Genomic DNA, 14,397 nt, shown 5'->3' with positions numbered 1-14,397 from the left:
TTCTTTAGTTTTTTTTTTTACTTTAAATTTCAATCAAAATTTTTTTTCAAAAAGTCAAAATTTTTATCAAAATTCAAAATAAAAAAACAAAAATTTCTATTAAAATTCTAAACAAAAAAAAAAAATTAATTTTTTACTCAAAATTCAAATTAAAAAAATAAAATAAAAATTTTTCTTCCTGAAATATGAATTTCAAAAATTATTTTTTTTATTTTTATTCAGTTTTTTTTTTTTTACTTTGAATTTCAATCAAAATTTTTTTTCAAAAAGTCAAAATTTTTATCAAAATTCAAAATAAAAAATCAAAATTTTTATTAAAATTCAAATTCAAATTTCAGCAAAAAAAAATTTTTATTTCATTTTTTTTTCTCCGAATGTTAATAAAAATTTTCTTTTCGATAAAAAAAATCAAAATGTCTCCGAAAATCAAAATTATCAAATGGGTCCTATTTCAAAATCAATTAATTTTACAAAAAAAAAATCCTTGCCTGTCAAAAAAAAAAGTTACAATAATTTTCGAAATAAATTTCGTGAATAAAAATTTACCTCTAAGTTATTAAGTGACAGCTTATATGGCAAAGGTCTATACAAAATAAATAACGTTACGATTAAATCAACACATCAATAATTAATTAATCAATCAATCAATCAATTAATTAATTACGGTTATCATTACACTTAGACTTTAAAATATTTAAAATTCATTTCTGATTTATATTTTATTGTTTACCATTATAATTATAATTATTTTAGTTTGTGTGATCGTGTGCGCGAGATTGCGTGAATTATTTTTCAGATGCACAAGCATCCAGTTCGCATGCTCTCGATTTATTATCATATGCAAATAAAATAACAAAAAAAATCAGTATATTTATTAGCGTACAGTAAAACGTCTCAAGTCTTTACGTTGCCAATTAAAATCTAAATCGAGAGCTCAGTTTTATATATTTAGAACATTCATATTATTTATTAATCATTCATATTTTCTTAAGTCACGTGTGTATTGAACACAAAAATTTATCTATTAAACGTAATAAATTTTAATACCAACATAAATCTTGTGACTGTTCTAGTTTATTATTGTTTATTATTATTATTATTATTATTATTATTATTATTATTATTATTATTATTATTAATATTATAACTTTGTAAATCCTCTACGGCGCATGCAGACGACTCGCTGATACTGTTGGTTCTTTTATTATTTATTTTTTTGTGTTTATTTACTTGTTTAAATTAATTAACAACTCGCGATAATTATTTAATTCCAGATACGTAAAAATGAGTCCCATGATCCCGTTGCCACGGCCATGCCGTCTTCAGTTACTCCAAGGCAGGACACACGATTATCGTGACCCGCGAGGATTCCTAATTAACAATTTTTTTTTATTATTAGTGAGTTTTTTTATTTGTGAGGAAGAAGTAGAGGGGGGAGAGCCGAATTTTTAGTTAATGAAATTTGAAATTTGAATTTTAAAATTTTGGTGAAATCTCGCGGGTAATTTAAAATTTGAATCTTTAAATTTTTGTGAAATTTTGCGGGTAAATTTGAAAGTTGAATTTTAAAATTTTGGGGAAATTTCACGGGTAAATTTAAAATTTTTATTTTTAAATTTTAGTGAAATTTCTCGGGTAAATTTAGAATTTTAATTTTCAAATTTTAGTGAAATTTCGCGGATTAATTTAAAAGTTGAATTTTCAAATTTTGGTGAAATTTCGCGGGTAAATTTAAAATTTGAATCTTTAAATTTTTGTGAAATTTCGCGGGTAAATTTGAAAGTTGAATTTTAAAATTTTGAGAACATTTTACGGGTAAATTTAAAATTTAAATTTTAAAATTTTGGGGAAATTTCACGGGTAAATTAAAAATTTTTATTTTTAAATTTTAGTGAAATTTCTCGGGTAAATTTAGAATTTTAATTTTCAAATTTTAGTGAAATTTCGCGGATTAATTTGAAAGTTGAATTTTCAAATTTTGGTGATATTTCGCGGGTAAATTTAAAATTTGAATCTTTAAATTTTGGTGAAATTTTGCGGGTAAATTCGAAAGTTGACTTTTGAAATTGTGGGAAAATTTCACGGGTAAATTTAAAATTTGAATTTTGAAATTTTGGTGAAATTTCGCGGGTAAATTTGAAATTTTTATTTTTAAATTCTAGTGAAATTTCGCGGGTAAATTTGAAATTTTTATTTTTAAATTCTAGTGAAATTTCGCGGGTAAATTTGAAATTTTTATTTTTAAATTCTAGTGAAATTTCGCGGGTAAAATTAGAATTTTATATTTCAAATTTTGTTGAAATTTAGCGGGTAAATTTAAAATTTGAATCTTTAAATTTTGGTGAAATTTTGCGGGTAAATTTGAAAGTTGACTTTTGAAATTGTGGGAAAATTTCACGGGTAAATTTAAAATTTGAATTTTGAAATTTTGGTGAATTTTCGCGGGTAAATTTGAAATTTTTGTTTTTAAATTTTAGTGAAATTTCGCGGGTAAATTTAAAATTCAAATTCTTTAATTTTGGTGAAAAAAAATTTTTTATCCATCCAATGTTACCCCACGACCCGAGACCAAAATTTAAATTTTTCTATTTAAAATTTTATGAATCTTTCGCTCAAATTACCCCGTCTATTTTACTTCCTCCAAAAAAAAAATTTGAAATAAACTAATTTCCTGTTTAATTACTCGAGAAGGACAAATAGAAATTACTTCACTTCTCACAATAAAAGAATAAAAATTACAAAAAATAAAAAATTACCTGCGCGTTCACTTTTCATGGAATCCCAGACGTTACAATTAAAGTCATCGTAACCAGCGAGCAAAAGTCTACCGCTCTTGCTAAATGCGACACTGGTGATACCACAAATAATATTGTCATGGCTATACATCGCCAATTCTTGATCTGCTCGTATATCAAAAAGTCTGCAAGTCGCGTCGTCTGATCCAGTAGCAAATGCATAACCATTGGGGAAGAACTGAAAATAAAAATTAATAGTAAATTAATTAATTACAATTAATTAGACTGTAAAAAATTCGTAGAGTGAATATAAAGCGGGCTTTTTATTTATTTGATCCAAAGTAAAATTTACTCCGAAGAAAAATGAATTCAAATTGAGAAAATTTGTAATCACTTCGAATTCACTACCAATTTTGTACAGTTAACTTTGAATCAAAATTGTGGCTTAACTATTAAATTTATCAACAAAATGATTCAATACTTTTTTGTAGAGAATTCAATTTCCTACAAAATTGGTCTCATATATATTTCTCATATTTTTAATATTTAACCCAGAAAATTTATATTAAGACCAAAAAACTAAAACAAGTCTTCAATGATGTAAACTAGAAACTTGAAATTCGAATTCTGAGTTATTTTTCAAAAGTATGACAAAAATATCTCAGACAAAATTTATAGAGAATTTAATTTCCTACAAAATTGTTCTCATATATTTTTCTCATATTTTCAATATTTAACCCAGAAAATTAATATAAAAACAAAAAACTACAAGTCTACAATTTTGAGAACTAGAGACTTGAAATTCAAATTCTGAGTTATTTTTGAAAAATATGACAAAAATATCTCAGACAAATTTTATAGAGAGTTTAATTTCCAACAAAATTGTTCTCATATATTTTTTTCATATCTTTAATATTTAACTCAGAAAATTAATACAAAGACCAAAAACTACAAGTCTTCAATTTTTGGAACTAGAGACTTGAATTTAAAATTCTGAGCTATTTTTCAAAAATACGATGAAAATATCTTAGACAAAATTTATAGAAAATTTCATTTCCTACAAAATTGTACTCATGTATTTTTTCCATATTTTTAATATTTAACCCAGAAAATTAATATAAAGACCAAAAACTACTACAAGTCTTCAATTATGGGAACTAAAGACTTGAAATTCAAATTCTGAGTCATTTTTCAAAAATATGACAAAAATATTCAGACAAAATTTATAGAGAATTTAATTTCCTACAAAATTGTTCTCATATATTTTTTCATATTTTTAATATTTAACCCAGAAAATTAATACAAAGACCAAAAACTACAAGTCTTCAATTTTTGGAACTAGAAACTTGAAATTCAAATTCTGAGTTATTTTTCAAAAATACGACAAAAATATCTCAGACAAAATTTATAGAGAATTTAATTTCCTACAAAATTGATCGCATATATTTTTTCATATTTTTAATATTTAACCCAGAAAATTAATATAAAGACCAAAAACTACTACAAATCTTCAATTATCGGAACTCGGAACTTGAAATTCAAATTCTGAGTTATTTTTCAAAAATACGGTAAAAATATCTCAGACAAAATTTATAGAGAATCAAATTTCCTACAAAAAAGTACTCATTCAATTTTTTCATACATTCAATATTTCCCAAGTTATTCCAGTTCAAACTTTAATTAAAATTTGTCTAAAAAAAAACTAATAATAATAATAATAATAATAAATACCGTGACAGCATTAATATCACTCTCATGACCAGGGAAAGTCTGTTTGCAAGAGCCCTCACGTATATCCCATAATTTAGCGCTGGCATCACACGCCCCAGATACAAAAGTCCTCATGTCCGGTGCTAATGACAGTGACATAACGTCACCAGTATGTCCAATGAAGGATGTGCACTGCTGGCCAGTTTCAATGTCCCAAAGTGCGCAAGACATGTCGCCAGAACTGGTGACTATTTGATTGTCATCGATAAACCGACAGCAAGACAAGTATCCAGTGTGACCAGGTAACTCCCGACTAACCCGTACGTTGCCCTCCCGAGTTTTTAAACTGTATATGGAGCAAATGTTGTCAAGACCACCGCAGGCTACGTAACTCCCTGATGGTGCGTAGGCACAGGTCATTACCCATGATGATCGCAGAGGTATGGCGTGGACTTTATTCGTAGTATAACTGTCCCATACTATTAATTTCCCGTCTTGGGATGCGGACACTAGATTTCTGTGGTTTGGAAAAATTTGATGATTAGTTTGTAGCTGATTAGAGGTGACAGGGGAAGGGGGGGGGGGACGTACCTAGAGTCACTGCCCCAGTGCATGGCGTAAATTTTGGCCAAGTGACCACGCAACGTACGTCTCGTCCGCATTTGGATACGACCGATTGGCTCCATTCCGGCAGTTGCCTGGACCAGACTCGTGTCGCATGCGACTTTGCGAGCATCCTGGAATATTTTTTAGGAAATTATGATTCTAGTTACTGATATATTTGTATATATTTGGGGGGACAAACGAATGGAATTTGAGAAATTGATTGTAAGATTGACGAGTTGGAAATTTTGTCAGAGCGAGTTTAGGAAATTGGAGAGGGGATCAGTGGAAATTGAGGGAAAGTCGGAATTTTTGGAGGTTCGGATGGAGTTTTTAATTTTGATAGGAAAATTGGAATTTTGGAAGTTTGTGGAGGGAAAGATAGGAAATTGTAGGGGGAGTGGTTTGGGAATTTTGTGGAATTTTGTATCTAAGGGAGGGGAAGAAGAAAATTTTTGTGGAAATGAAAATTGTGGGGAAAAGTCTGATCTTTGAAAGGGGACCTTGGTCAAGATGGAATTTTCATTAGTTTAGAAAATATGAATTTTCGAAAGGAAAATTATGAAAATTTTGATTTGGAGTACAAATTTTATAACTCACAAAGTAATGGGGGAGGAAAATTTTGGTTGGAATGAAAATTATAGGGAAAAGTCTGATCTTTAAAATGAGACCTCGATCAACTCATAATTTTCATTAGTTTAGAAAATATGAATTTTTTAAGTTCTGAAAGGAAAATTACGAAAATTTTGATTTGGAGTAAAAAGTTTTGGGATTCAAAATTTTATATCTAAGGAACTAGTGGAGGAAAAAAATTTTTGTTGAAATGGAAATTGTAGGAAAAAGTCTAATCTTTGGATTGACATCTCGACCAATTCTTAATTTTCATTAGTTTAGAAAATATGAATTTTTGAACAAAAAATTATGAAAATTTGGATTTGGAGTGAAGTTTTGGGTTTAAAAATTTTATAACTCAAAAAGTAATGAAAGAGGAAAATTTTGATGAAAAGGAAAATTTTAGGGAAAAGTCTAATCTTTAAAATGAGACCCCGACCAACTCTTAGTTTTTATTAGTCTAGAACATATGAATTTTTGAAAGGAAAATTATAAAAATTTGATTTGGAGCAAACAGTTTTGGGTTTCAAAGTTTTATATCTAAGGAACTAGTGAAGGAAAAAAATTTTTGTTGGAATGAAAATTGTAGGGAAAAGTCTAATCTTTAAAATGAGACCTCGACCAATTCTTAATTTTCATTAGTTTAGAAAATATGAATTTTCGAAGGAAAAATTATAAAAGTTTTGATTTGGAGTGAAATTTTGGATTTCAAAATTTTATATCTCAAAAAGTAATGAAAGAGGAAAATTTTGATGAGAACGAAAATTGTAGGGAAAAGTCCAATCTTCAAAATGAGATCTCGACCAATTCTTAATTGTCATTAGTTTAGAAAATATGAATTTTTGAAAGGAAAATTATAAAAATTTGATTTGGAGTAAACAGTTTTGGGTTTAAAAATTTTATATCTCAAAAAGTAATAAAAGAAGAAAATTTTTGTAGAAATGAAAATTGTAGGGAAAAGTCTAATCTCTAAAATGAGACTTCGACCAACTCTCAATTTTTATTAGTTTACAAAATATGAATTTTTAAAGGTTTATTTATAAAAATTTTGATTTGGAGTGAAAAATTTCGGGCTTTAAAATTTTATATGCAACCCCCGCCAATAATTCAAATAATTTAATAAAATACGAACTTTTAAATTTCAAAATCATGAACTGAATAAAAGAAAATTTCGATGTAACATGAAAAGTAATTCTCTGAAAAAATGAAATATCAAGAGAATAATTGACGAGAAAAAATCAATAACTAATAAAAAATTATAGTGAAGCGACTTCTAAAAATAACCCATTTATTTTACTGAAGCATTTATTTGTTAATAAAAAAAACGGTATAAAAAATAATATATCGCGTGTATAAAATAATCGCGTGTTGCCGGTACTGGTATGGTAAGTCAGAGTTACAGAATGAGAACGAAAGAGGGATGATGGTGGTATTGATCAGCGTTATATGCCGCGCCCTACTACAAGCTCCCTCTCACCCTAACGTATCACAAATAGAAACATAATAAAAAATAAAATATTTATTTAAAAAAAAAAAAACAAAGCCAGCTCACCCGAATCGCATTTTTCAGAGTTTCCGCCTCCTGGCGCAGGCTCTCTAGTTCGTTCATTCTTATTTACGAAGCCTTTACTCTCGACAAACTCCAATCAAATGGCAAAACCGATTGATTCCTCGAGCGGCCGGCGTCTTTTCCTTTCCCACTGCAGAATATCCTCGTCCTTTTTGCAATTAAATCCTTCAAGCCTCGCCACCTGCTGACGCCAGCCGAGTTCGCTGTTTACTTTCCCTGCCACCACCTTCGGTTCCTCCTGTCTTTGCCACCCCTGTAATTTTAAAATTCAATTTTTGTTTATTGTGGGGACGTACGAGTATGGAAATTATTGGAGGAGTTGCGGTTCAGTTTTGAATTTTTTTAGTTGGCAGAAGAAAATATTTTGGAGCAATGGCCTAGTAATTTATCCTTTTTTAGCGGTACCTGTTGATTCGTTAAAATTACATGGCGAATTGCCACGAGCCTACGTCCGTGACCTAGTCGGGACCTTTACAGGGTCCACGCCCACTTACTCTCTCTTTCTTTTTACTCATATATTTTTTTTTTCTTAATAAATTTTTAGTTTTTCAATATTTGAAAATTTTTTATTATTAAGTACAAAAATTGATATATATATATATATATATATATATATATATATATATATATATATATATATATATATATATATATATATATATATGTCAAAATTTGTGTATATATTTATATATATATTTTTTATTATAAAAATTTATACTCCATAATAAAAAAAAAATTTTATATACAAATGGACCTCAAATTTTTATGAAAAAAAAAAAAAAAAAAATATATATATATATATATATATATATATGTATATATATATATATATGTGCATGCATATATATATACACATATATATTAATAAGTTTGTTTTGTAATAAAGTACAAATTTTTTGCAAAAAATAAAAATATATATATATTTTGTATATATATATACATATATATATTTATACATTTTTTTTTGATAAAAATTTGAGGTCAATTTATATATAAATTATTTTTTTTCATTATGGAGTATAAATTTTTATAAAAAAAAATATATATATATAAATTTTGACATATTTATATATCTATATATATCTACATATATACCAAATGTAAATCTATTTTTAATCATTTTTTTTTAATTTTTACTCCGTAATTAATAAAATTTATATTTGTATATATATATATATATATGTATATATGTATGTATATATGAGAAAGTATGCGCATGCGTAAATTCTAAATAAACTAGAAAAAAATTTCTTATAAAAAAATGAAGTAAAATGTAAAAATAGGAAAATATAAAAAACCCGCGAAATTTAAAATTCAAATTTAAATTTTAAAAAATGGAACTTCAAGTGGCGGTAAAAGAAAAATTTATTTTTTTTTCCATAAAATGGCCACTTACTCGACCTCGTATCGTCACGATATCATTTCCACCTCTTCATAACCTCTTGACGTCAATTAGCACGCCCTCGACAACCGGACACACTTTATTTAAAATAAAAATATGAATTAAACTAAAAACTAAACTCGCTGATAACCGCCAAAGTACGTCAGTGAATCGTTAGTTTCCGAAGCCGGTACATCCGTAATGCACATGACTCACTTTTGAAAAATACATTTTTCATATATGTATATGTATATGTATATATTTATATATATGTAATATAAAAAATCGGAGCACTATTGTAATTTATTACAATGACGGAAGCACACGAGGAAGAGAGTGAAGCAGAAGCAGAAGGAAATGTATAGCGATGGAGGGAATGACGGCAAGTGAAGTAAAAAAATGGTTTGCTTGTGGATGAGGAAGAGTGACGTCGGTTGCGTACTGGCTGGTTTAGTTGTACGACTCGAAATCGATGAGGGAAACAGCTCGACGCCCCACTCGAGACTACTGCGGTCGTCGTCGTCCTCGTAATTTTACTAAAACTTCGTCTACTAAAATATATATCTACTTTTTTTAATGATACTGAAGTTAGCCGACGTCTAATAATTTTTGAATTTTTTTAGGCGGTAAATTTACAAAAAAAAAAAAATTTGAAAAAATTGCACCTGTAGTTTTTTAAATTTTCTACATGTGCATATTTTTAGTTTTTTTTTTCTTCAAATTTAATTGTTAAAAAAAAAACCCAAAAATTTTTAATTGTCTGCTAACTTCAGGGTCATCTTTTTTTTAAACAATTACACCGACCGCCAGCTAACAATTACTAATTACCGACTACCAATTGTCAATTAAAAATTAAAAAAATTAATTTCCCCTTCTTAGCTCAGCCATATTTTATTTATAGACGTCGCTTTTTACTTTTTTTTTGTCTACTCCAAAAAATTGCAATAGTTACGCGCAAAAAAAAAGTGATTTCGAAGTTAGCGGACAATTTGAATTTTTGAATTTTTTTTCAACCAATCAGAGGGAAAAAAAGAAAAACAAAAAAAATGCACATGTAGAAAATTGAAAAAACTACAGGTGCAATTTTCTGAAATATTTTTATTTTTGTAATTTATCATTTTTTGAAAAATTCAAAATCTATTAGACGGCTGCTAAATTTGGTATCATCGTGATTTCGAAGTTAGCAGACAATTTGAATTTTTGAATTTTTTTTCAACCAATCAGAGGCAAAAATAAGAAAAACTAAAAAAATGCACATGTAGAAAATTGAAAAAACTACAGGTGCAATTTTTCGAAATATTTTTATTTTTGTAATTAATGATTTTTTGAAAAATTCAAAAACTATTAGACGGCTGCTAAATTTGGTATCATCGTGATCTTGAAGTCAGCAAACAATTTAAAATTTTTGAATTTTTTTTAAACCAATCAGAGACAAAAAAAAGAAAAACAAAAAAAATGCACATGTAGAAAATTGAAAAAACTAAAGGTGCAATTTTTTGAAATATTTTTATTTTTATAATTTATCATTTTTTTTTAAATCCAAAAACTCAACGTCTGCCAAATTCAGTATCATACATCAGAAAAATATAAAATTACTAATTAACAGGGTAAATAATTAATAAAATAAAATTTAAAAAAATGCACATTTAAAAAATTTCAAAATTAACAAGTGCATTTTTTTCAAATATTTTTTAAAAATTATTTACTCCATTTATTTGTAATTTCAAATTCATCTGACGTCTGTCAAATTCACACTCATCGTAAATTGTCGCAATTTTTGAATTTCACTCAAAAACGTGGAACGAATTTTTCTTTACTGTCATATATTTTATATGACCCTTAAGATTTTGGCTTTGTCTAAAAAAAATTCAAAAAATTTAACGCTCAATTAACCCGCCATTGTACTAGACATCAAACGGCTGCTAAATCGAAGCTAGACGATAAAATTGTTGCTTGTAAAGTTTGCACAGGTCGGAGACCAAGTACTAGGTACTATATATATATATATTTATATATATATATATTTATATAGACGGTACATACTCATATTCTCATCACTTTACTAGCGATTACGCTTCAACTTTTACGTCACGGGTCATTAGCCCGTAAAAAAATGATTATTTTTTATAATAAATATATAAATATAAACATATATGTTGCGAATTAAGAAAATTTCCTTTCAAATGATTAGCGAACCTTGAAGACGGCAGATGCGGACGACGGTTTGAAAAACACCTGCCGGTTTAAATAAATTATTAATTTTTTTTTTTCCAAGTGTTGGTTTGCATTGAAAAAAATTTTGGTAAAATATTACAGTGACGTCAAACTGACGGAGATCCATTGCGTCGACGCGGGTTTTAACCTCTTTAAGATTTTATGCCGCTGGGATTTAAATTGTTTTAGATTTGGAGCAGGATCTTATCGGGAGACGGGAAATCGGAGTTTGAATTTTTATTTTTAGGTCTGACGTCAGGGAAATTCGGGGGTAAAATGGATGAGTTTTTTTTTAATTGATGGATTGATTGAGTGATTGATCGATTGACAAAAGCGGGGGAGGCTGCAGATATTTTCGCGAATCGGGACTGAGCTAAAGATATTGACCCTTGACCTCGCAGTCTGAGTTCATTTTATTTTACTTTTATCAATGGGACATATTTTATATATTGATAAGATAAGAGATGAATTGTATATATTTTTACTCTTATTATTTATTGAGTTCATTAATTCGTCCACTGAAATAAAGAAAATTTCTTTGTGCAAAAAAACTAGACTAGAAATTTTTTTACTCCAAAAATTTTTGTTTTTCAATTTATGCGACAAATTTTTTTTCGGAAAATTCTTTTTTGTGAGGATGAGAAAATTTGATTTTTGTTGTCAAGTAAAATTTATTATCATTTTTTTTGTTAATGAGATTTATGATGATAAAATTTTTTTATCAGTTTGTAGAGAAAAAATTTTAATTCCTGATTACATATTTATTTTTAGATGTAAATATAAATATGTCAGTGATAATATTTATGAATTTTTAATTATTTATGACGGAATTTTTAAAAAATTATGAGAATTTTTATACTTGAGTAATTTTTAAAAATTTGAATTTTTTTTATTAAAAATTTATATCAATATTGAATTTATTAATATATAAATATATCATAATAACATATACATTTTTTTTATGAGACTTTTTTTTCAAATATTTGAATTTCCAGCAAAAATATTTTCAAATTTTCAAATTCAAATTTTTATAAAAAATATTTTTTGATATATATATATATATATATATATATATATATATATATATATATGTGTGTATATAAATTTATGAATATGTATATATAATATATATACATATATATATTGTAAATTCAAAAGAAATTAAAACGAAATAAAATTTTTTAAAAAAAGCGCGCGAACGCATGCGCATTTAAAATACGCGCGTACGCATTACGCAATAGAAAAGTGACGCTCGTGCGTATTCGACCTACACTTCTCTCTCTCTCTCTCTCTTTCATAAATTTCATCTCATCTCATTGAAATACGTGGGAATCTTAACGAGCTCATAAAATAATTAGGTCGCATTAATAAAATTTTCCATTACCGCTCAACAAAATATCAACCCCCCATTCAAATTTCCCTCCCTCCCAAAATTCAAAAAAAAATCCCCAAAATCGCGCCACCAAAAACCAAAACTCCAAATTAAATCCGCGAGAAAAACAAAAACCCAGCGTTTGACAGAACGGCCGCCATCTTTGAACCGACTCAAAAAAATCAACAATTACCCGACATTGAATAACAACTCCAATAATATCAATACCAATAACAATAATTAATTATTTAATTAATTAATTAATTAATTAATTTAAATAAAAAAATTACCTGGGAATTTTCCAAAGCGCAGCCGTCTTTTTTTTAATTCGAATACCGAAATATTAAAGATGGTTTCCACTCGTCAATTTAAATATACAACACAAAATCCACTCGAAATATATCACATATATTTTAAATATCAATCCGTGATAAATTTAAATTTAAATATAATCAAAATTAATTTTATTCGCGAAACGTCAAATTAAGATGACAGCGAGCAGATTTTTAAAAAAATTTTTAATCACTTGCACACATGACACAAAACATGTAGAGAAAAAATGGAACACTGTCAGGTGAACAGCAACAGTCTTAAGCCGGTATTATTATTTTTTTTGACACTTAACTTTTTTATTTCAGCTCGCGTCCAAGTCGTGTTAAGATGGTGTCCGATAGGTGGAGGTAATTATTATTATTATTATTAACTATAGTTATTTATATGTAATATAATATCATAAAATATTATTTATATATATAATAATAATAGTTATTACTATTATTTAATATTAATTGTGCAGTCACTATTTGAATATTATAATATTCGCGGTTATTTTTAAATAATCGGTATTGTTTTAATAATAAATTATTTTTATTTTAATCTATAATACTTTGGAGCTTTAGCAAACGACAGCGGCTTGCTGGCGAGCGGCAGGGCGGGGCTCCTTGAATGGACTCCCGTAGACCCCGTAGGCACACGATTAATCACGAATTTAAACGGAGATAAACGAATCACTACGAATTATTCTGCGCAGAAGAAGCGGGAAATTTGAATTTTTAATTTTTGACATTTTGCGGCTGATGGTAAGAATCAAATTTTCATTAACGATTGTTGATATATATTAGGGTGGGCCAAAAAAAGTGACTATTTTTTTTTTCTTTAGTTACAGTGAAAATATTGTTTGAGATGATGAAAAAAAAATTCTATTAAAATTTGAGCTCTTAATATTAATATTAAGAGGTGCCTATTTGCAATTCTCCGTTTCCCATTTAAATAACATGGGAAAAAAAAATTTTTATTTTTTTATTTTTCTAGCTCGGCATTCGCACGTCATATAAATGAGTCCATAGCATATTCTTGTAGAGAATTTAACGCTCTACAAAAAAGGTCTCTTATCATTTTTTGATAAATCCATCCATTCGAAAGTTATCGGAGCTCGAAGTCAAATCTATAATAAAATTCCAGATCTTTTTACTTTTCCAGCAAAACTATCAGACTTATCAAAAAATGTCATAGAATCTTTTTTATAGACAATTTTATTTACTACAAATTTGTTCAAATAAAGTTCATTCAAATTCCGCATTGTTTTTTAGTTATTTTCATTTTAATCTTAAGTTCTCAGAATAGAGTGGAAGACTATTATTTTTACGAGCTTGGAATTAAAATGAAAATAACTAGAAAAAAATGTGGTATTTCAAAGAACTTTATTGAAAATAATTTGTAGGGAATAAAATTGTCTATAAAAAAGATTCTATGACATTTTTTGATAAGTCTGATAGTTTTGCTGGAAAAGTAAAAAGATCTGGAATTTTATTATAGATTTGACTTCCAGCTCCGATAACTTTCGAATGGATGAATTTATCAAAAAATGATAAGAGACCTTTTTTGTAGAGCGTTAAATTCTCTACAAGAATATGCTATGGACTCATTTATATGACGTGCGAATGCCGAGCTAGAAAAATAAAAAAATAAAAAATTATTTTTCCCATGTTATTTAAATGGGAAATGGAGAATTGCAAATAGGCACCTCTTAATATTAATATTAAGAGCTCAAATTTTAATAGAATTTTTTTTTCATCATCTCAAACAATATTTTCACTGTAACTAAAGAAAAAAAAAATAGTCACTTTTTTTGGCCCACCCTAATATATATACATATATATATATATATGTATATATATATATATGTATATATACATATATA

At 27.3% G+C, this 14,397-nt stretch overlaps 1 protein-coding gene across 2 annotated transcripts; it reads right to left on the bottom strand.

Annotated features, from left to right (window-relative positions):
• Positions 1 to 1,221: 1,221 nt before the first annotated feature.
• LOC130665174 (guanine nucleotide-binding protein G(I)/G(S)/G(T) subunit beta-1) lies at positions 1,222 to 13,146 on the bottom strand. 2 transcript variants are annotated; one of them, XM_057465468.1, is made up of 6 exons: positions 12,488 to 13,146; positions 7,213 to 7,483; positions 5,037 to 5,182; positions 4,467 to 4,962; positions 2,757 to 2,973; positions 1,222 to 1,371 (listed from the first exon to the last, which is right to left on the bottom strand). In XM_057465468.1, exons 2-6 carry the CDS (start codon positions 7,267 to 7,269, stop codon positions 1,265 to 1,267), a joined length of 1,023 nt encoding a protein of 340 aa, XP_057321451.1. In that variant the 5' UTR covers positions 7,270 to 7,483; positions 12,488 to 13,146; the 3' UTR covers positions 1,222 to 1,264. The 2 variants fall into 2 exon arrangements, with proteins under 2 accessions (XP_057321451.1, XP_057321452.1); XM_057465469.1 differs by lacking the exon at positions 12,488 to 13,146 and adding an exon at positions 8,627 to 9,039.
• Positions 13,147 to 14,397: the final 1,251 nt, after the last annotated feature.

This window comes from Microplitis mediator, chromosome 3 (assembly GCF_029852145.1).
Source record: "Microplitis mediator isolate UGA2020A chromosome 3, iyMicMedi2.1, whole genome shotgun sequence".
NCBI classification, from domain to species: Eukaryota; Metazoa; Arthropoda; class Insecta; order Hymenoptera; family Braconidae; genus Microplitis; species Microplitis mediator.
This window is presented reverse-complemented; position numbering and strand designations above follow the sequence as displayed.